Source organism: Pseudorasbora parva, chromosome 2 (genome assembly GCF_024679245.1).
Source record: "Pseudorasbora parva isolate DD20220531a chromosome 2, ASM2467924v1, whole genome shotgun sequence".
NCBI classification, from domain to species: domain Eukaryota; kingdom Metazoa; phylum Chordata; class Actinopteri; order Cypriniformes; family Gobionidae; genus Pseudorasbora; species Pseudorasbora parva.
The window spans coordinates 19,870,824-19,892,134 of NC_090173.1; the positions used below are offsets into that span (position 1 = coordinate 19,870,824).

The 21,311-nt window shown below is 39.1% G+C and overlaps 1 protein-coding gene and 1 long non-coding RNA gene across 2 annotated transcripts in view; both read left to right on the forward strand.

Moving 5' to 3' along the window:
• The first annotated feature begins 248 nt into the window (after positions 1-248).
• foxd7 (forkhead box D7) lies at positions 249-1,650 on the forward strand. Its single transcript, XM_067458877.1, has one exon. The coding sequence runs from the start codon at positions 458-460 to the stop codon at positions 1,364-1,366; it is 909 nt and encodes a 302-aa protein (XP_067314978.1). The 5' UTR covers positions 249-457; the 3' UTR covers positions 1,367-1,650.
• Positions 1,651-1,862: 212 nt separating this feature from the next.
• The window catches only part of LOC137093888 (uncharacterized), a 38,944-nt gene continuing 19,495 nt past the window's right edge, over positions 1,863-21,311 (forward strand). The window contains exon 1 of the long non-coding RNA XR_010908569.1: positions 1,863-1,921. This is a non-coding gene — a long non-coding RNA (uncharacterized lncRNA). The remainder of the gene's footprint in view (positions 1,922-21,311) is intronic.

Sequence of the window (21,311 nt, forward strand, 5' to 3'; positions counted from 1 at the left end):
AGCAGTCAAAGGAGCAGAGGAGTCGGTCTGTTTTATACAGAGGTTAAGCGGAATAATGCCCTTGTGACTTCAGTGGCATGTTATCAATCATGGTTCCTTCAGAGGACCGTCTGCGGGCAGAACCTGGTCGAGTTGCCCTGTTTTCATTGGAGTGGAGCTTCTTCCTGAGAACTTCGTCATGACATCATCGTCATCTGATTCCCGAACAGCTGCAGGAATCCAGTTGCGTTGGAGTGGACGATGGACATTGCTGTGCGCGCAGCTCTCCAGACCTCCTGCGCGCGAATGCTGGAGACTCCTGTGTGGCCGAATTAAATCTTGTGTTGTTAGCGCGCTCGTCTCTTTATAATCCATCTTCCAGAGTCTTCCGAACAACCAGGAACAGACCTTCCCGAGTGAAAGCGACTCTGGCCATCTGCTTGTTTAGAACCCGTCTGGTGTCTCCAACTTGTGGATTATGACCCTGGACACTGATTTAATGGAGGACCTCTTTGTCGACGTGGTTGGGGAAGGTGGCAAGGAGTCTGGAGACGAACATCTTTCTGCGTCTGACCAGGTGCATAACAAGGGGGATAAGGACCACGTCCCCTCTTCCATATGTCCCTCAAGTTCGAGCAAAAGCACTTCGGTGAAACCGCCCTATTCCTACATCGCTTTGATCACCATGGCGATCCTCCAGAGCCCAAAGAAGCGGCTCACCCTCAGTGAGATATGCGACTTCATCAGCCACCGGTTCGTGTACTACCGGGAGAAGTTCCCGGCCTGGCAGAACTCCATCCGACACAATCTCTCCCTAAACGACTGCTTCGTGAAAATGCCACGCGAGCCGGGGAATCCCGGGAAAGGGAATTACTGGACGCTGGATCCCAATTCATCGGATATGTTTGAGAACGGAAGTTTTCTGAGGAGGAGAAAGCGATTTAAACGGCAGCACTTCAAATTTGGGATGTTTAAAGATCAAGCGCTGCAGTCGAGTGCTTTCCCGAGCCTTAACTACGGCGCGTACGGGCTCGGCGCGTCCTGTGCGCACTTACCGGGTCTGGATATCTACCCGTTTGGCTTCCATCAGCCCATGGGTGTTCCACCTGTTGGCGGCATTTTACCTGCTCTGTCTACGCTTTTCTCGAGGAACTCTGCCGCAGCCAAGTCTTTCGCACAGTCCCAAACAGTGGCCATCGAGCCTGTCACCCCTGGCCTTGCCTGCGCAATGGCCCCGACCTCTCCATACGCGTCCTCGGCACTGTTCAATCCAGTGGGCTTCCCTCGGGTCCTCAATTTTCAGTACGAGTACCAGAAGCTACAGAATATGCACAGCCACGTGGATTTGTCCACTAAACACAGACACCTGGCTAGTGTCAATGACTAATTCAGCGCATATTTGGACACGATACTATATATATATTTTCTCAGGAATTACTTCATTTATCCCGAGTGTGTAGAGCATCGAATCGAATGTTTGCGAACATTTTAACGAACTTTTGAGGTGATTTTCTGTCAGGAAAGCTTTCAGTGAGCGTATTTCTGTTATATGCTGAAAATGGTTATTGATGCATGTTGTTTTGTTGGAATGATTACATATCGAATGATTCAACTAGGCCCTATTTAAATGACGAATTTCCTTTTCGCGTTTTGACGGAAATAAAACTGACATTTTTAAATGCACAATAAACGTCGTGGTTCTTCATTTGCTCATAATTTAACTGGAACAATGTTTCTGTTATGAACAAGACAAGCAGAAAACGTCATATTTGTCTTGTTTCTCCTATTAAACGATGATGTTGTAAAACATTATGATGTAGGATGCAGATCAATCTTCAAATGTGTTGTAAATCCAGTGCCTTTTATGCACTTTTGTTTTTGCAGATGTCTCACACGCAGCCAAACGATTAAATAAACAAGCACTCCAAAAAGGTAAGATCAGGTAAGAAATGGATTGATAACCCTTTGAAGTACTTAAATTTTATTATTAATAGACCTAATCTCATCTTTATTATCCTAATATTAATTATTTTCATTCATAAAATAGACATTTTATTATAATAACACTGACGCGCATTTAAACACATTTTCAATAGTCAGAACCCAAACCAGGCTTTAGAAAGTGATCCACTTATTTAAAAAAATGATGAAAAGGTGTCCTTTCCTTTAAGTTTTGATGCATAACAATCTAGATAATCAAGCCTATGTTTGTATTATTTATGTGAGGTTTATTTTTTTATTTTTTTTTATGATATATTGTGCATTATAACACCTATTGTATAATTATAATTATTTAAATTAAGAATTGTATTTCAAGAATTGTATTTCCTTTTAGGGTTCAAATTATGACCCCCATAGACGTAAAATTGCTCAAAAAATAATTTACTTGCAGGAAGACATTTATGTTGTCACTTATTAAAAAAGGTTTGTCTTTATTGATAATGATAAAAATCGCAGATACTGCAAATAGCTAAATGGATGTTCATGTATAGTGCATCATAACCGTTAAGTTTAACACGTGTCCACTCGCGTCGGTTTATTTGTTTAAGCTTGTTAAGCGGAATTAATCAACCAGATCAGTCTCAAATGCGCTTTACAAATATACAGTATCTCGCTTGAGCAGGAGCAGATTTCCATCTGAGCGCACACTGTTAAAAATGATCTCCAAACGCTCAGCAGAGTTTTGACAGCGTGCGCATGCTCGGGTTTATATATTAGTATATATTCTATTTGTTGAAAAATCATTTGACCCTATTAGTTTTCAATGGTCATTTTCAAAGATTCTACACAACCCCAAATATAATGACCGCTTGTCTTCATTTTTTGTTTTGTTTTTTTTTTTGCTGAAAATTATTTAACAGATTATTTTGTGTTGTTGTATTTTTTCATAATGATCAAATAATTTTGTCACCAAGTCCATTACTGTACAGTAGTGCGCTTTAGACAGGCTATGTCAAATGGCCTTAACACAGTTTTGTGGAGATAAGAAAAGAAGCACACAGTAGCCACTTCCAGCTGAAGAGAATAAAGAAAATGTGGGATGAGTGTCTGTGATGAGGAAAAAGAGTTAAGACGAATACTCTAGGCTATGTGTTTATCTAAATATAGCCTATTCATTTTTATTTACTATATATGTGTGCGATAAGTCAGTGCTTGAAATGTATAAAAATTGTATAAATATGTTTTATGTGTGATGTGGGATTTGACAGATAACTACTACCACGCCTGCCTGTTATTAGTAGGCCTACTTTAATGTTAAGGAAATTAAAATTAAGACTTTTCTACAAATTTAAATGGTCTATTTATAAAGTAACTATAACCTAGGCTAGGATATGTTGCAGAATGGCGAATTCTTTAAAATTTTTTTAGTTAAGTCGATCTTTAATCGCCAATATTACTGACAAAGAGTACTAAAGCATGTCTCGGAATTATTTAAATCAATGTAAAACATCAAAAACAGTAAGGTAGCTATAATAACAGCAAAACACACAGAAGAGGAAGAGAGCGAGAGAGAGGGGATGTCATGCACGCATGGCTACTTTTAGCGTCCTTCAGTGTTTATAAGTTGAGTCTGTGTGCTGTTCCACTAAAATGAATGTCATGCAAGCCCATGATTTTGTGTGTCACCCTGACATGATTCATCTCAACTGGATCATCAGGTGCTTTAATCGTACTTTCTGCTCGAGGACCGTCCCAGTGCCACTGGGGAAAACAATTACAAATAGCGGTCCCGTCTGATATAAAGCAGTAGCCTAGTTATGTGAATAAAACGTCAGATTTATGTTTCCGTTTATCAGATTGGCTGAAATTATTAATTTGTTTCAGTATTTAAATAGCACTTGTTAATTGTTAATTTTCTGACAGGATAATAAAATAATTATTTAAGCTGTTTTTGTGGGCATTGAACTGTGTTTGACATATTTGCAGGCTTTCTGTTTTAATTTTAAATGATTGGACGATGAGCTTGGTAATTAAATGCACTAGATTCATCTTCGAGAAAGAGAAAACAAACAAGCGTTTTAAGAGCCAGAGCCATGAAAGTTAAGGCCAACCTGAGATTAAATTCACTGCACCTGACAAAATAAAGGAAACAAAAGAGTGTCTTTGTGAGTGTGTGAGCAAAAGAAAATTCACCAGTGTAAATGTGCACAGCTGTCTTTAGATCGCCCCCTGAAAGATTCCTCTGTTGACTGGCCTTTATTTAGCCGCGTCCCTACAGAGATATAGAGACAAATATTTATTTCTACAATGGCCATCACAGCATTAGTGTGACCCAACCAGCTCGCACATCTTGCTCAACGACTAGGCCTGTCGTCTTTCCCATCAGTCAGTTTGTTTTTCTCAAAAACAATCTGCGAGATTAGCTGTAGCTATTTTCTCCATTCAAATGGTCGTATAAGACCCATAATTTAAAACAAAATAAGTCAGTTCATGTACGAAGACAGAAATCATAATAAGCCCTACATTTGCGGTCTGAAATTGAATACGTCATCTGTGAAAACTCCACTTCACGCTCCATCAGTGTCACATTAAGCATGTAAATAATATTGTGATTGTGATGAATTGCTATTTATGTGACACCCTCCAGCAGTGCTGCCAGCGCGAGCGCTCGCATGAGTCCCGAGCTTATTAGCAATGACGTATTATAATTCATATTTTACCCCCGATACGGTTTGCTTTTACAAGGGAAAGAACGAGCAGGTTCGGTTGCTTGTACCTGACCTGAGAGGCGCTTTTCCCTGTTTCTTCATGCCAAGTTAAACAGGATGGTTAAAATCATTCCTCAAAGCCTGTACCAGCTCGTGCAGGTCTCCTCTCCTCTCCAATCACGCAAAACAAAGACGCGGAGCTGCAGAGGTGCTCTGTGGGATATCCCACTCTTTCCAAGAAGCTTCCTGAAAAGGAAAATTCTGTTCCCTCATAATTTTCCTGTGTGTTTGAGGTGTATTTTCATGAGGTGCAAAGGTGATTCATTGATTTAAGGGATGAAACGCACTATAAGTCACTTCTTTAGATCACAAACGTTATAAGACAACTCCAGCACAGAGGTTAAAGGGTTAGTTCCCCCAAAAATGAAAATTTGATGTTTATCTACTCAGGGCATCCAAGATGTATAGGCTAGTTTCTTCAGTAGAACACAAATTAAGATTTTTAACTTCAACCATTGCTCGTATAATGTATGTCAATAAACAGATATACATCAAATTGTCTTTTTTGGAAGAACTATCCCTTTAACCGATGATAGGCTATCCAACATTTTTTTTATTTCAACACAGAAGTAGGAGCTAAGCGTATTATAGGCCTAAATAACTAATAATAAGACTGCATTAAACGGTAAAACTATTTTTAAATTCAGGCAGCATAATGGACTGTTTTTGTTGGCCTACAGCTAAACTGGAAGTGGATGACACCGGAAGCCTCAGACGTTCAAGTTAGAAAATGTCTGGACCTGCTCTTATGTTTAAAATGCTTCTGTAAAAAAATGATTTTAGTTTTTCTTTTAAACTCCCTCTGAGGGACTACACAACCCATAATCCCACAGCAACATCCATCAGACAATTGACTGCAACAGTCTGACAGAAGTAAAAACTTCATTTTTTTTTAACAATACATTATAAACCTTTACAGACAGCTTAATGTGAGCGGTTATGAATTGAAAAACATTTGATTTGCTGAAGTCACCAGTCCACATTTTTTAAAACTTATATACTATACTCATATATATATATATTAGTATAGTATATAAGTTTTAAATATATATATATATATGTCCTCAAAGTTGATGTGTCAGAAGCAGGAAAAATGGGCAAGCGTAAGGATTTAAGCGAGTTTGACAAGGGCCAAATTGTTTACGGCTAGACGTCTGGGTCAGAGCATCTCTAAAACTGCAGCTCTTGTGGGGTGTTTCCGGTCTGCAGTGGTACAAAAGAGGTAAAACAATCAATGCAATTTATTTAACAAAAGGGCAACAATAAATAGAGTATGCTGAGACAATTCTCACTTAGCAGTGCACGCAGGATTTATTTATTTATTTTTAGTAAGGTGAAGGTGTGTTAGTGTGAATCATGTCAAGTAGGGGTGGGCGATATCTCGATATTTAAAATATATCGAGATATTTTTTCAGCTCGATATGGATTTGGACATATCGTATATATCGATATATTGTTTATATTAAATTCTGATTCCGCCACTTTGCTTGTTTGCCTTCTCTGTGCTGTGCTCGCTCCCGCTCGCGCGCCTCCCGCCTCTTGCTTTGTTCCCCCTCCCCTCGCACGTTGTCTCGTTGAACACGGCTGCTTCCACAACCAGGTGAGGATTAGTTATCATATTGACAAGCGCGCACGTTGTTCAGGACTCAGTTTAGAGACCATGTTTTTCTTCTAACACAACTGCTTGCTAAAATTCATAAAGAAATATTAATGTTCATCATAGTTCAAAGCGCACGTTTCACCCACAGTCAGGTGATTGACACTACTGGTGCGAGACGCGGTCGCAATCATGCCAGTTTATGATCTGTGTCTAACTGATCGCATAGTTTTCGGTTAAAATGTCAAAATGATCGCATATCATTTGATAACATTTAAAAAGTATTGCAATATCATTACTATTATTATTTTGTCAGCTTTATCACGGGATTATGATGTATAGGTCTATTCACGTTTTAACCAAGAGGGAAAAACGCGACATCCCGGGTGTCCTGAGACACGCGGTGCTCTTCTGTCAGTTGTACTGTATCATATTATCATATAGCCTACCTTCTGACATTCATATTTCGTTCTGTAACTGGAAAAGAAGTGAAATTCAGCTCATGTGTAGCCTACATGATCTGCATGATGAGTTTGAATTTTGTCAAACTCATGACAAACATCACTATTTGAATTTTGATACAAATTTAACAGGAAGTGGTGTTATGACAAAATCAGTTTATTTATATCTCAGTCATGCCCCCATCTTTCTGCAAAATGCTTACTGTTTACTTTAACTGTAAAAAAGGGAGTCTTTGATTCATCTTTTGAAAGCATGAAATAAATGAAAAGAAGGCAATATTATTTATTTTCTTTTACAGTTAAATTATTATTATGCATTTAATCAGGGAGTTTTTTATTTTTTTTTAAATGTCGCAAAAGCACTTGACTACCTCTTTGCACTTCAATTAAAAAAAAAAGTTTTTGTGGTATTTGGCATATTTGTTTTTGCTGTAGTTTTAGGGGGTTATTTTTCCTGTAAAGATATCGAGATATATATCGTATATCGAGATATAGCAAAATATATCGAGATATATTTTTTGCTCCATATCGCCCAGCCCTAATGTCAAGTGTTCACGAAAGAGATGTGATCTTTAGCTGTTTCTTGAAAATGGCTATACTTGGGTGGAATGAGGCAGGTCAATACAGCAGCGGGAAACATATTTAATCAAGGATGAAGAATCAGTCTGAAAACTGCTCTGTAATAAAGCCATTTGTTTCTGTAAGACTTTCGTTCATTTTCGGAACACAAAAGAAGATCTTTCTGATGAAATCCGAGAGATTTTTACTCATTGGTTCTCACTGAAGCTCAAACGTGCTGCGTAACACGAGAATGAACCTCATTGGTTCTCACTGAAGCTCAAACGTGCTGCGTAACACGAGAATGAACCTCATTGGTTCTCGCTGAAGCTCAAACGTGCTGCGTAACACGAGAATGAACCTCATTGGTTCTTGAGGAAGCTCAAACGTGCTGCGTAACACGAGAATGAACCTCATTGGTTCTCGCTGAAGCTCAAACGTGCTGCGTAACACAAGAACGAACCTCATTGGTTTTTGAGGAAGCTCAAACGTGCTGCGTAACATGAGAATGAACCTCATTGGTTCTCATTGAAGCTCAAACGTGCTGTGTAACGTGAAAGAACCTCATTGGTTCTTGAGGAAGCTCAAACGTGCTGCGTAACACAAGAATGAACCTCATTGGTTCTTGAGGAGGCTCAAACGTGTTGCGTAACACAAGAATGAACCTCATTGGTTCTTGCTGAAGCTCAAACGTGCTGCGTAACACGAGAATGAACCTCATTGGTTCTTGAGGAAGCTCAAACATGCTGCGTAACACAAGAATGAACCTCATTGGTTCTTGAGGAAGCTCAAACATGCTGCGTAACACAAGAATGAACCTCATTGGTTCTTGAGGAAGCTCAAACGTGCTGCGTAACACGAGAATGAACAGGGATGGAAATTAGCACCCGCCACCAGCCAAATGCGGGTGATTTTGAGTTGTGGCGGGTAAACTCGCTTCACCTACCGGCCACCGTGGCGGGTAAATAAAAATAGCATACTGTTTCCCCTCTTTGTAAACTTTGTTCAATGCATGCGAGTGCGGCCGTATGTCCGAATATGACATGACCAGTCGTTTTCGCCATCATTACCCGGATGTAGTACCAGAAGACGCGAATACGAACTTCGCACGCGCTGAAAGAAGATCCGTCGCATCATTTGAGAACGCGCACTCGTCTCACAGCGCGCAAATATTGAGTTCTCTTTCAAGTCTTGCGCTTAAACGGACAAACTCACACAAGAAGTAAGCCAACATGTCCATCTTGATTAGTATCCAAGCAGACATAGTCTGAATATGCCTCAAGTGAACGTTATACAGTCGAGAAAGAAGAGCATATCCCTGCACTAGGTCTTAAAGGGGCAGCAGCCTTTACTGCTGTCTGTTTAATGTCAAACAAAAGGACATCTGCTCTTGAATAGCTTTTGTAAGTTTGATAAGGATTAATCTTAAATTTAAACAGTTAAAATATGCAGTTTTTACATTTGATTACTTTATTGAATTTCTGTACCTTTCTGCAGGCCATTAGGCCTGTACATTAGCTTTTATTAAATGCACACATGAGTGAGGTCAAGTTAAACATTTTAGTTTGAATTGTACTTTATACTGTGGATTGTTGTAATGTGCTAAATAAATATTTGCATAATTTGTAACTGATTAATATTTGAAACTTTAATATTAATTTATGCAATCGCAATGCCTTGATTTTTAGTAAAGTTACACAATCACAGCATTAGTCATAAATGCAATGGTACTAATAGTTAGCATAATTTCTTTTGGTGTTTCGGTTTCGGCCAATAATTTTTATTTCTGCGCATCCCTACTGACAATGTTCTGCTCGGTGTGTCGTCAACACGCTTCAGAAGATGCCAAAACTAATAGTTTCATTGTTGGGACTAAAAACCTAAAACTGGAAGCCATAAAAGACCACGAATCTTCCAAATGCCACATCCAGGTAAAAAAAAAAAAAAAGCGCACAGAGCACAGAGCCCTACTCATTTAATGAAATATATATCAGTTCATGGTGTATGTGTATAAGAGAGATAGAGAAAATGTCAGTATTTCATTGAGACTTGAGATTAAATAAACTGCTTAAGTATTGTAGAGCTTGTAGTATTAATTTTTCACATGCAGTTACACATTGTCGGTTAAAAACAAGAAAGTGGCTGGTAAAAACATGGAGTGGCTGGTAGATTTTGAAATCCACCAGCCACAGTGGCCGGTGGACAAAAAAGTTAATTTCTATCCCTGGAATGAACCTCATTGGTTCTCATTGAAAGCTCAAACGTGCTGCGTAACATGAGAATGAATCTCATTGGTTCTTGAGGAAACTCAAACGTGCTGCGTAACACAAGAATGAACCTCATTGGTTCTTGAGGAAGCTCAAACGTGCTGCGTAACACAAGAACGAACCTTATTGGTTCTCGCTGAAGCTCAAACGTGCTGCGTAACACAAGAATGAACCTCATTGGTTCTTGAGGAAGCTCAAATGTGTTGCGTAACACAAGAATGAACCTCATTGGTTCTCGCTGAAGCTCAAACGGGCTGCGTAACACAAGAACGAACCTCATTGGTTCTTGAGGAAGCTCAAACATGTTGCGTAACACAAGAATGAACCTCATTGATTCTCGCTGAAGCTCAAACGTGCTGCGTAACACAAGAATGAACCTCATTGGTTCTTGAGGAAGCTCAAACGTGCAGCGTAACACGAGAATGAACCTCATTGGTTCTTGAGGAAGCTCAAACGTGCTGCGTAACATGAGAATGAACCTCATTGGTTCTTGAGGAAGCTCAAATGTGTTGCGTAACACAAGAATGAACCTCATTGGTTCTCGCTGAAGCTCAAACGGGCTGCGTAACACAAGAACGAACCTCATTGGTTCTTGAGGAAGCTCAAACGTGCTGCGTAACACAAGAATGAACCTCATTGGTTCTTGAGGAAGCTCAAACGTGCTGCGTAACATGAGAATGAACCTCATTGGTTCTTGAGGAAGCTCAAATGTGTTGCGTAACACAAGAATGAACCTCATTGGTTCTTGCTGAAGCTCAAACGGGCTGCGTAACACAAGAACGAACCTCATTGGTTCTTGAGGAAGCTCAAACGTGCAGCGTAACACGAGAATGAACCTCATTGGTTCTTAAAGCTCAAACATGCTGCGTAAAATGTCAGTGATTTGAATTATGGTTTTTGCATGTTGTGTGAATTTTTTTATTTTTTATTTTTTAAACCAGTTCAGTGGAAATCCCTCCCTGGAGCCCCCCTTAAAGGGGGGGGGGGGGGTGAAATGCTGTTTCATGCATACTGAGCTTTTTGCACTGTTAAAGACTTGGATTCCCATCCTAAACATAGACAAAGTTTCAAAAACTAATGTTGGACGTTTGATAGAGTATTTCTGTGTTAAAAATACTCCTTCCGGTTTCGGCGAGTTTTTTTCGAGTATGGGTCTATTTGACGTTAATAAGAGCGGAAGGTCCTTGTATGGGCTGTACAGGCTCTTCTCCCGGTAGGGTGCGCGCGCGCGTGACTAGAGCACGCTGTAAACAGTCTCTCAGCTGCAGATCCAGTCGTCCGTGAACGGCGCCGCGCTCCCCTTTATTCCTATGCGTGACATCAAGCGACTTCAACGCTTCAGCACAGCATTCCGGGAAGGCAGCGCTGCATTTGAACCGATTTGAACACAGAAATGACGGGAAGCTTCAAGGCATCGCTTCAGTCGCGTCTCAAAATGGATTTACACGCCACTGCTGTCACAGGACTTTACCAAATCATACCAAAGAAGTGTGTTTCTGACGGAGCGGTCCCAGTGATAAAGCTTCGACGGTGAGTTAACTTAAACTGCTTCAAATGTCTCTGCTATTGGCTACCGTCGCATGAGTAAACATCAGTAAACGACACGATCGCGTGCTTCGTCATTCAAATGCGCTAACGGTTACTTCATTGTTGTTCTCTGTATAACGTTACAGTATTCTGACGTGCAAAACCGTTTTGCTTGCTACTGCTAAGGTCTAGTCGCATACAATAGTCCATAAACCGAATCATGTCCTCATACACTGCGAGTAAACACACAGAAATGTGGAGAGGCCATTAAATACAGTAACTTACATACCACAGAGACGGACGTCCTGCTGTTGCCGTTTCTCCTGTTCAATTTATTTCTCCCTCAGATTTGATTGTGGATCATTATCTGTATTAGCTGAGATAGATGGGTTTCTCCACGCTTGATGACGTCACCGCTTTGCGCGCTTGTCATTCTTTAGCTCCGCCCACACGATACGCCTCCAGGCGCTCGTTTATTTCCGGAAAGACTCGGTACAGCCTATATTTCTTTTATAAATATGATAAAACTAAAGACTTTTCGGAAATATGAAGGATGCAATACTACTCTATAGGTACTCAAGATTGACATGAGATTGACTGAAACTGAGTGTTTCACCCCCCCTTTAATTGTCTTAAAAATCTTAACTTAATTTAAGATCTGGCCTTCTTGAAAATTTGGACTAAACCGCTCAATTCATATGGATTAGTTTTACTATCTGTTTATGAACTTTTTAAAGCGTCCAATGGAGGAACAGAAAGCTCTCGGATTGAATCAAAAAGATCTTCAGTTGTGTTCTGAAGATGAACGAAAGTCTTTGGAAAGTGTTTGAAACGTGTTTGGAACAACATGAGGGTGAGTAATTAATGGCAGAATTTCAATTTTACAAAAGGGTCAACTAACCCTTTAATGCTACAATCAAATGCAGGCGCTTGTCTAAAACACAAGCATTCCGACTGAAACAATGATATAAAAGCAACAACGTGTTGAATTTTGGCACTTTATCAGCCAGAAGCTATATACTGATGTATTAAGTGAAATGTCCGAGACTCTCCCCTCAATGAAACCTGATCACAAGTGGTCACAGGAGACACATTTGATATGCATGAAAATACCCAGTGTAAACAGCAATCTATTTCAGCTGTCCACTTGTGATCACCTCACTAGATGTAAACAGTCTTTTTTATAATCCGACATGGCAACATAAAGGGACAGAAATGATCTACTGATAAGAGACTACAACTATACGAGTGATGTACAGCCATAATGACAGGGAAGACTGAGAAGATGTTGTATGATGTAGCCATCGATGTCACATAAAATGATCAGTTCCGCTCACACACACTTTCATGAGCACCACACACACGCATGTGCTTTTCCTGGCGAAAGTTGTGCCGCTCTGCCTCTCCATTTGCACTGAATTGAGTAATAAATCACCCCACACCTCCACCCTTCGCCTTTCGTCAGTGGGCTTGTGTCCTTTTTCCAGAACCAAAAGGGCCTCTGCTTACTACTGAGCCAAACTATTTATTTGAGGGGTGACCGAGTAGTGCGCATACATTCGCGTGCACACGTATGCCAGTGTATTTCAATACGTATGTGTGTGGGAAGCGTGTGCATGCGTATGCCCCCTCCCCATTCCCACCCAGCTGGTTTCTTTGCCAAAATCAATTTGCCAGTAGATGACAGTGAAATACTGCAGGAAAGCCACCCAGAAGGGGAATGAGCTAACACCTCAGCCATGCTCCTCCACCAATGGGCAGAGCAGATGAATGGACGGCAATGGGAAAGATGGAGAGAGAAAAAAGGAAGTGCAAACGGCCCATAGGGAAAGAAAATGAGAAATTTAATTAGGACTGCTTAATGTGTTCATGTTAAGAAGTGGTGTATGGTTGTCTGCTAACCTCCGAGGCACCCTGTTGCTTCCCTGCACATGGAGACCTGATGCTCACGCTTAGTGCATACTGGGTAAAGAAACCTGCTCTTTAAAAGAGCATACTAGGCATACTGAAATTGTAGATTTGCATTGTTAACATTGTAGAATATAGAGTAAACTATATGCTCAAATCTCAGTGTTATAACCAGAGATATAAATAGCAGTATAGGTCACTTTTTAAAATGTAATTTAACAACATATAATAAAAAGGTTCCATACACTCAAAAAATATTCTAGCTGTTTGCTGTTTTTAAAATAAAATAAACTGAAACAACACAAATCTTTAGTTTTTTAATGAATTGCCATTTACTCAATTTTATTACGTTAAATGAACTACACATTTTTAAAATGTTAAGTTAACCTAAACCATTTGTGTTGGGACTACATAAGTTATATTTGACATTTAAAAGTTGTGTTGATTTTTTTTAGGTTACGATTATCATGAAGTGTAGACCTTGTGGTTATGCTGTGATGAGCCTTAACTGTGCTAATGCCAGTGATGAGAAATGCTTTACTTGATCATTACTTCTATGATACAACTAGCAAGTAATCAAGTGTTGTTGACTAGTTTTTATAGAAATAAAGAAAATAAATTCATGTCACAAAATATCCATTCTACCCCCTTTTATCCTAATTTATCTTTTTTTTTTGTGTAGTTTTAACTAAATGTACAACAAGCATACAACAAGATTGCAACAAAGTATTTCAGACCAATTCATTTAAAAAAAAAAAAAGCATAATTAAATTGCGTGGAAATGTTTTCCTTAATTTAATTATGTTTGTTCAACAGTTTATTTTGTTGAGTGTACACATACATATAGTCAAACACACTAAACAAAATGATTAATTCGTTTTGGTAGAGCTAACTCAAATTAAACAAATTAGTTCAATCAAATTAACTTTTATGAGTATTTAGAACTTTCTTTTCAGTTCTCAAAACTGACACATTTCAAGTAATCTGATTTTTTTTTTTTTTTTATGAACCTGTTTCTTTTAATTAAGACAAACTTACATTTTAAAATTAAGTGTTATATAATATTTTTTTGTGCAAGACTAATGTTAAGTGGGGGATTTAGTATGTAATGTTTTGTCAGCTATTTTAGAAGAGTTTCTGTTCTGGGATTTCATTTTTGCAGGAGGGGCATATAGTTTGAGAGCAGATATATATGTTAAATGTATTATATTGCTGTACTCATTCAGCAGGTGTTATGCTGTGCTAATGCTATCAAAGCAATCTGTTACCATTTAGCTGCCATGTTTCCACTTCTGAAATATTTAAATTGAGATAACATAATTTGGAGTTAAATGTATGAATTAACTTACTCAAATTTCTGCTTACTTAAACTTTAAATTTCTTAACTTGAAAAAATGATCAACTGATTAAAATAAAATAAAAATATGGTAAATGAGGATAAAAATTTAAATGCACTTCTCTGATTCACTGGCTAAACATTACAGTAAGAGTAATATTTTATGATAATCTGAATTCAGCCATTTTCTGAAGTTATACATTTTTGTCCAAGTGTGCCACGTGAGTCCTGAAAACTAAAGGCAAAGCATTTTTGGTCACCTCCTGGTTGGCTGGATGCAGTATAGCTCATAAACCCTGACCTCTCCATGAAATGTAATGGGACATAGTAGACAAAATGGACAATCAAATTACACTTCAAATTTGTTTTTTCCAAAAATAGTCATTTTAGGCAGTTTTATCACATTGATGTTAGTTAAGGTGTTCGTTCTTTACATAAGTTTGGTTTTAGTTAATTATTTGAGAAGTAATCACTGAGCCTAAGCGGCACTAGCGGCCATTTTTCGGGAGGGGATTGGAGCTTTAAACTATAATTTCTAAATTTCCATAACTGTTTATTTCACAAAAAAATGTTATGCAGGCGTGTGGGCAGGACCTTGATATCACGGCTCCACTTCGTGCTGACTAATGCTCAGACTCGGGTCGAGACCCAAGATATCAACACTATATTTGGATACTGGCAGCTTCACTTACGTCAATGGAAGAAAGAGCGCGCCGCTCGTAGATCGATTAGTCGAGACTAATCGCTGTCCGTGAATGCGTAATGCACTGTGTTTATAAAGTATCTTCTTATTAAACTGTTTGTACACTTACAAAGTGCTCAATGCTTCGGTTTGCATGTAGGGACCCTCATTATGCTGCCGTGTTAGTGTGAGGCTATTTTGAGCCTTGTTAGTGGTATTAACTAGCGATTTAATTCTAGTCTACTCTGTGCCCCATAGACAAGCATTATAAGCGAATCTGTTTTTAAAGATAAAACTCTTTACATTCGATTTTCATGAAAACGCATCCCAAAGAACGATCTACTCGCTAACCATCTGTTAATTACCCCTAGAGTCATTTCTCACCGGAGTTATCCTTTAAGGTGAACAGATTCTAAGGCTGGACACGACTTGTAAAATATGAGATCATGTAAGTATTAAGCTATTATTCCAATCAGAATGTTTTTGGTCACTAAATATGAGATAACATTTATCTTGTAGTTTTACTGACTTCACTATTATTATAAATGCTGAATCTAATATAAAATGCTAGAGTATGATATACAGTGAGGTGAGTTCTTAAACTACACACTATATACTACAAAAAAGTAGTATGCTAGTATGTCTATGCTATTTCTTTCGCATCAATAGCGGAAGGCAATATAAACACCATAGACCAACAATCATTTCGGAGTCAAAGTCTCACTGTGCAACACAACAAATGTAGCATTTCGTGAATGAAAAATGTCTCTCAACTAAAAATGGAACAAGCATAACACCAAATGGAGCTCCCCCAACAATTAGTTGATTCCTTTGTGAATGAGCTCAAATCTGCTGTCATGTAATCAGGAAGAGAACAGGAAGTATAATTAACATACGGGTCAGAGGCTACAGAACTGGGTTAATGTGCGTTTCAGGCTCTGGTTACTGTTCCAGTGTTTTTTCAATGGGCCCAAAGCCTGATTATGCTGACGTGGGGATGGTCAGGTGGTTTTTTCGAGATCTCCTTCACCTTCAGCCACTGGGTTTTGCTATGGGAACTACGTGAGGTTTGTGGACCACCAGCAGCGAGAGCTGTAGCAAGAGATTGGCTCTTATCCTTACCAATTCTTCAACCTCAACCTTACTCTTTGCTTTGGTTTTCCGCTCTTCTCCGTTAACGTCGGCAGTGGTGTAGAAGAACTTGGACCTGGACTTTTAAAAGGCATTGGAACGAGTTATGGAAGGGAAAAATCATGAGCTGGCATTCATAGTGGACACTTAGCCAAACCTCACGCTTTGTATCAGAAGAACAAAATTATGCTTCTTCCCTTCTGATCCTTAATCCAATAGACCAAACTTAAAGGAAGCTGGGGAGGATTTTGGTGTAAAGCATCTTTTCTCTGGGACAATCGGCCTCAATCCCTCATTTAAAAAAAAAAAAGCCTGTTCTCCATCGAGGCATGATATTAATACGCCTGCTTTTCTCTCTCTAAGCGTGACCTCATTGAGTTGAAACATTACACCATGTTTTAGCCAATTGATTACTATGAGTATCAGCAAGTGCATGAAATGCCAAATGCCGCCCTGCCACCCAAACCGTCAGCAGGGCGAGCATGCACTTCATTTCTGCGCTGCCTGCCTTGGTGGTCTCTGGTGTAAGCTATATTTTACCCTCGCCTTTCTTTTTCCCATTTTTTATAGCAAACAGAAAATTGTTCCTAATTCGCTGTTGCTAGAGGGGGGTAATTTGTGGCTTTTGGCAGAGTGTCACAAGCCCAAAATTTGAAAAAGCTGCTGTGGGGAAGCTGTTTTTTACGGTCGTGCAAGACAAGTTTTGGCAGCGAGAGAGCCAATCACTTTTATATATGAAGGAAAAAACAGAATTAAGGAAAGGAAGCGCTGGAACTAAACAGAGGGCAGCAAGACTGTATTGATCTCTGAGGAAGGAAGTAACCCTTGTCTAACATAGTTATCTCCTGTTTTATACGTACTGAGGAGGCTTTCGCAGCTGGCGCATTTGATCTCGAGATGTTTCCATGAAGTTTCCGAGGAGATCAAGAACATATGGGAGTTACAACATTAAGTGTAAATGAATGAATGTAAACTGTTGAACAAAAAGTGTGCGGTAGCTCCAAACTAATTACATTTTCTGGGTCCTGTTGAAGACGGTGGGAAAAGTGCAGGGGAACTGGACTTGTTTGATCATATTCTTTAGAATTGATCTACTCGATCTACTACTTGATCTACTCGAAATGACAGCCGACAAAGATCCTTTCTGGCTAGTGTGTTTCCCATAATGTGTACGCATTATGTCAGTAGGCAGTAGGTGTTCTTTTGTGGCTGTTCGAACACATTCAATCACACGAGGGATTACACCACAGAAGCAGTCTGTTGCCTTTTCGACTACTTCTGGAAGTGGTGGAAAGTGGACTAGCTCAAAATGTTTTAGACGCCGTTTACATTATTTAACTTGTAAACATTTTAATATATTATACAGGATGGATGAATGGATGGTTTTATTTATAACTACACTGTTCATGAGTTTAAAAGTTTACAATAATCTCTCAATAAATAATGATAATATACCGGCTTAACATAAAGGGGGACATGCTATTTAAAGCTTTTAACCTTTAGTTTTTGGTTTTGTTGATTATGTATTTCATAAATATCTACACTGTAAAAAAAATGTCTCCAATTAAAAAAATGATCTAAATTTTTCAGTTGGCCAAACTGAATTTCTGTCTATTAAATTGCATAAATTCACAGAAATGTCCAAATTTCAATTTAGAAAATTTAGATGTGATCAGTCACTAGAAAATGTTCAATTGGAGACATTTTATTTATTTATTTTATTTATTTTACAGTGTATAAGTTGTGGGTCATTTTAATAATTTATGTTACTTTAAATGTAAACTGTAAAATATATATTTTTATAATTTTAATTTTGTTACATACTAAGTTAGAATCCAATTTACAGCAAAAGCTGAAGAATATTTTTTTCGTCGTAATATAAAGGCACAATATGTAATTTTCTCAGCTAGATGTCTCTTATTCAGAGCAAAGGCTAAGCTTGATGAAGGCTTGATTTCGCAGAATCATGAGAGTTGTTGTCTTCCCCTCAACAGCCGGTGGAAAAGAATCCTACGGGACTCAGGCAGAAATCATATTTGGATGAGCTGTTGTATTAAAGATTTATTAACATTACTATAGTATGAAGCAGGGTGAATGAGGCCGCTGGAGCGATTGCTAATGAGAGACAAACACGACACACGACTCAATAGCATGCAGTGGAGCTTTTATTTTGCCAGACAACTGCTTCTGCTTCTTCCGCTCATGTGAATGTGGGGTAGCCATAGCCTTAAAAAAATATATGGACGTAGTGTCCGTGACGTCACCCATAGGATTCCGATAAGCCGTTCTGAAGCTTAAAGTAGGGGCGAGCTGGGCGTCGCCATCTTGCAAGCGAGTCATCGCGTGTCACTCCCGGATAACAGAAAATGGACAAAAAGACGGGATGTGGGCGGAGCTTAGGTGACGCAATGACTATAGACTACGGATAAATGGCTAGCCACCTGTCACTCAAAGTATCCACGCCCTTAATTATGCAGAACTTTAAGGCTTTATATAATGTAAACGAATGAGTTATAAAAAAATCACCCCCCTCACAGTTGTCATGAAGGTCAAAATTAGCCATATAGACCAAAACCACAATTTGTACCAGGCTGTACATGTTTGTTTGTTTTTTGCTGTAGAGTTGGGAATTTTAACATGGGACTCATTTATCAATGAGATTCTGCTCCCTTCTGGAGCCTGTCCCTAGTGGCCAGTTGAGGAATTGCAGTTTACATTACTTCCGTATTGGCTTCAGGAGAGATCGCGGGAGGTTGCCGCTTGGGGGTAACGCAGAGCTGTTTTATCATATTAGAAACATTTGAGTCGTCATTGATAGGCGACGCACGGACAGTGTGTCCTTTCTGGATTTAAATATTCTTGGAAACATTTGGGATAATGTAAGTGCACAAGTCAACAAAATATATAAAATTGTTCTAGTGGTTTTTGGATATTTTTTTTAATCTAAATTAATAAAAAATTGTGCCCTTCAAATACACTTAAATTAACTGGAATCAAACTGAAATGCTAATTGAATCAAGAGCTTTGAATCAAATGGAAAGCTTTCTTTGTATCCTATTATTTCTAAATATTTCTTTATAGTTGTTTTTGGTCGATTCCGACTCAATTTCCTTCTCTTTAAATACATTGTTTTCCATTTTGTCTCCTCCTTGTCCGACTCTCTCCCCTATATTCACTTTCACTCTTCAGGGACCGCTGAAGCATTTCAACGTCTCCGACTCCAGCATGGTTTTTCACTTTCACAACACTGCGTCATTACCCTGGGTGTTTAAACACTTAAGGAAGGTTTAAAGAGCAGAGGGGGAAAAAACAGAAAGTTGTACATTAACTCTGCATTACCCAAAGGCACTATAAAACCTGCACCCTGAGCAAAATGCGAATAAATAAAACCTGCGCCTGTCAAAGATCTGGAACAGAAGAGTGGATGCGAACGAGAGGGAGGGGGGAAAGCCACCATGTTGAAATTAGAAGCACTAAACTTGGAGGGTGTCTGCTGTAGACTGAGACCTTTAGACCAGTTGTTGTGTGCCAGTAACTAATGATGTTGGGCGTACTGCCTGCCAAGCCAAAAGTAGCAAAGTGTTTGAGTCTTAATAACTCATTTTGTTGAATGACACAACGCAGTTGCCATTCGGAATGGGAACACCATCACAGAATACGACACTCCCTGTGCCTGCAGTCATTGGAGGTCTTACAGCTGCGAAGAACATTCAAGAGTTGAGGAGAAGTCTAATCTAATCAAAACTCCACTGATACTTTGACGTCATGTTCAGTCATTCTCCGAAATATTACAGTTAATTCTCCGCTGCATTTAATTAAGCCACTGCACTGCCAAAATAATAGGAACTGTTTGTTGCACTCACACCCTCCAAACATCTGTTTCTGGTGGGAAACTCCATGGGAAAGTTATATCACGTTTTAGAAACTGGTGGGCAACAGCAGAAAGCTGGAAGAACCAATACCTTTTATATCTTCTTTACACATAAAGCCGTTTTGTTCTACATCGGGGGCAGTTCTAGGCACACAATAAAGCTCTTTTGATGGATGGACGCCCTGGAGGACGCCGCAGGTGCTGTGTGGGATACATCGATCACATGCCAAATCAAACCGAAGTCGTTCCTCCTGGATTGAGATGGATGGAAAACAGCATTCCAAAAGTCGTGAAATAGAGCGAGAGAGGGGGCTGTGCTTGACAGGCCTCCATGTAACAAAGATGAAAGTTTGACCTCCTTATCTGACTATTAGGTTTACCGGAGAGGTTGCGCGGAGGAGTGAAGACCAGGGAAAGGTGAAATATGCATTAAGCGTTCCATGTATCATGTATATGGGGTGCCATTACAAACCACAGACTTCGCTATATCTTCTACTAGCGAGTTGTTGGAAATATCCTAACTGGTCATCTTGCAGCGCTTTAATACCTCCCTAGAAGGCACACACACATGCTCCAAAAAAATTACACCTTGTAAATATTATTTTAATGATATATAACCTAAATATAATAAGCTATATTAAAGGTTTGGGTGTTAAACAAACCAACATTGTCACATGGCAAATGGTAAAATTGTATAATATTGCACAAATTGACTTTTTTGCAAAAATATAATATATGACTTTTATAGGTTTTTGTAAAACTTATGTTTTCAACTCATCTAATACAAATGATTATTTTCATAAAAGGGTGAATTATTTGGGTATCTATCTATCTATCTATCTATCTATCTATCTATCTATCTATCTATCTATCTATCTATCTATCTATCTATCTATCTGTCCGTCAGTCTGTCTATCTGTCCGTCTGTCTGTCTGTCCATCTGTCTGTCTGTCTATATTTGTCTGTCTATATCTGTCTGTCTGTCTGTCTGTCTATATCTGTCTGTCTTTCTGTCTATATCTGTCTCTGTCTATATCTGTCTGTCCATCTGTCTGTCTTTCTGTCTATATCTGTCTGTCTGCCCATCTGTCTGTCTTTCTGTCTATATCTGTCTGTCTGCCCATCTGTCTGTCTATATCTGTCTGTCTGTCCGTCTGTGTGTCCATCTGTCTCTCTTTCTGTCTGTCTATATCTGTCTGTCTGTCTGTCTATATCTGTCTGTCTGTCCATCTGTCTGTCCATCTGTTTGTATGTCTATATCTGTCTGTCTATATCAGTCTGTTTG

Coding starts and splice junctions, on each gene's coding strand:
- foxd7 (XM_067458877.1), top strand. CDS start 458: ATGACCCTGGACACTGATTTAATGGAGGACCTCTTTGTCGACGTGGTT.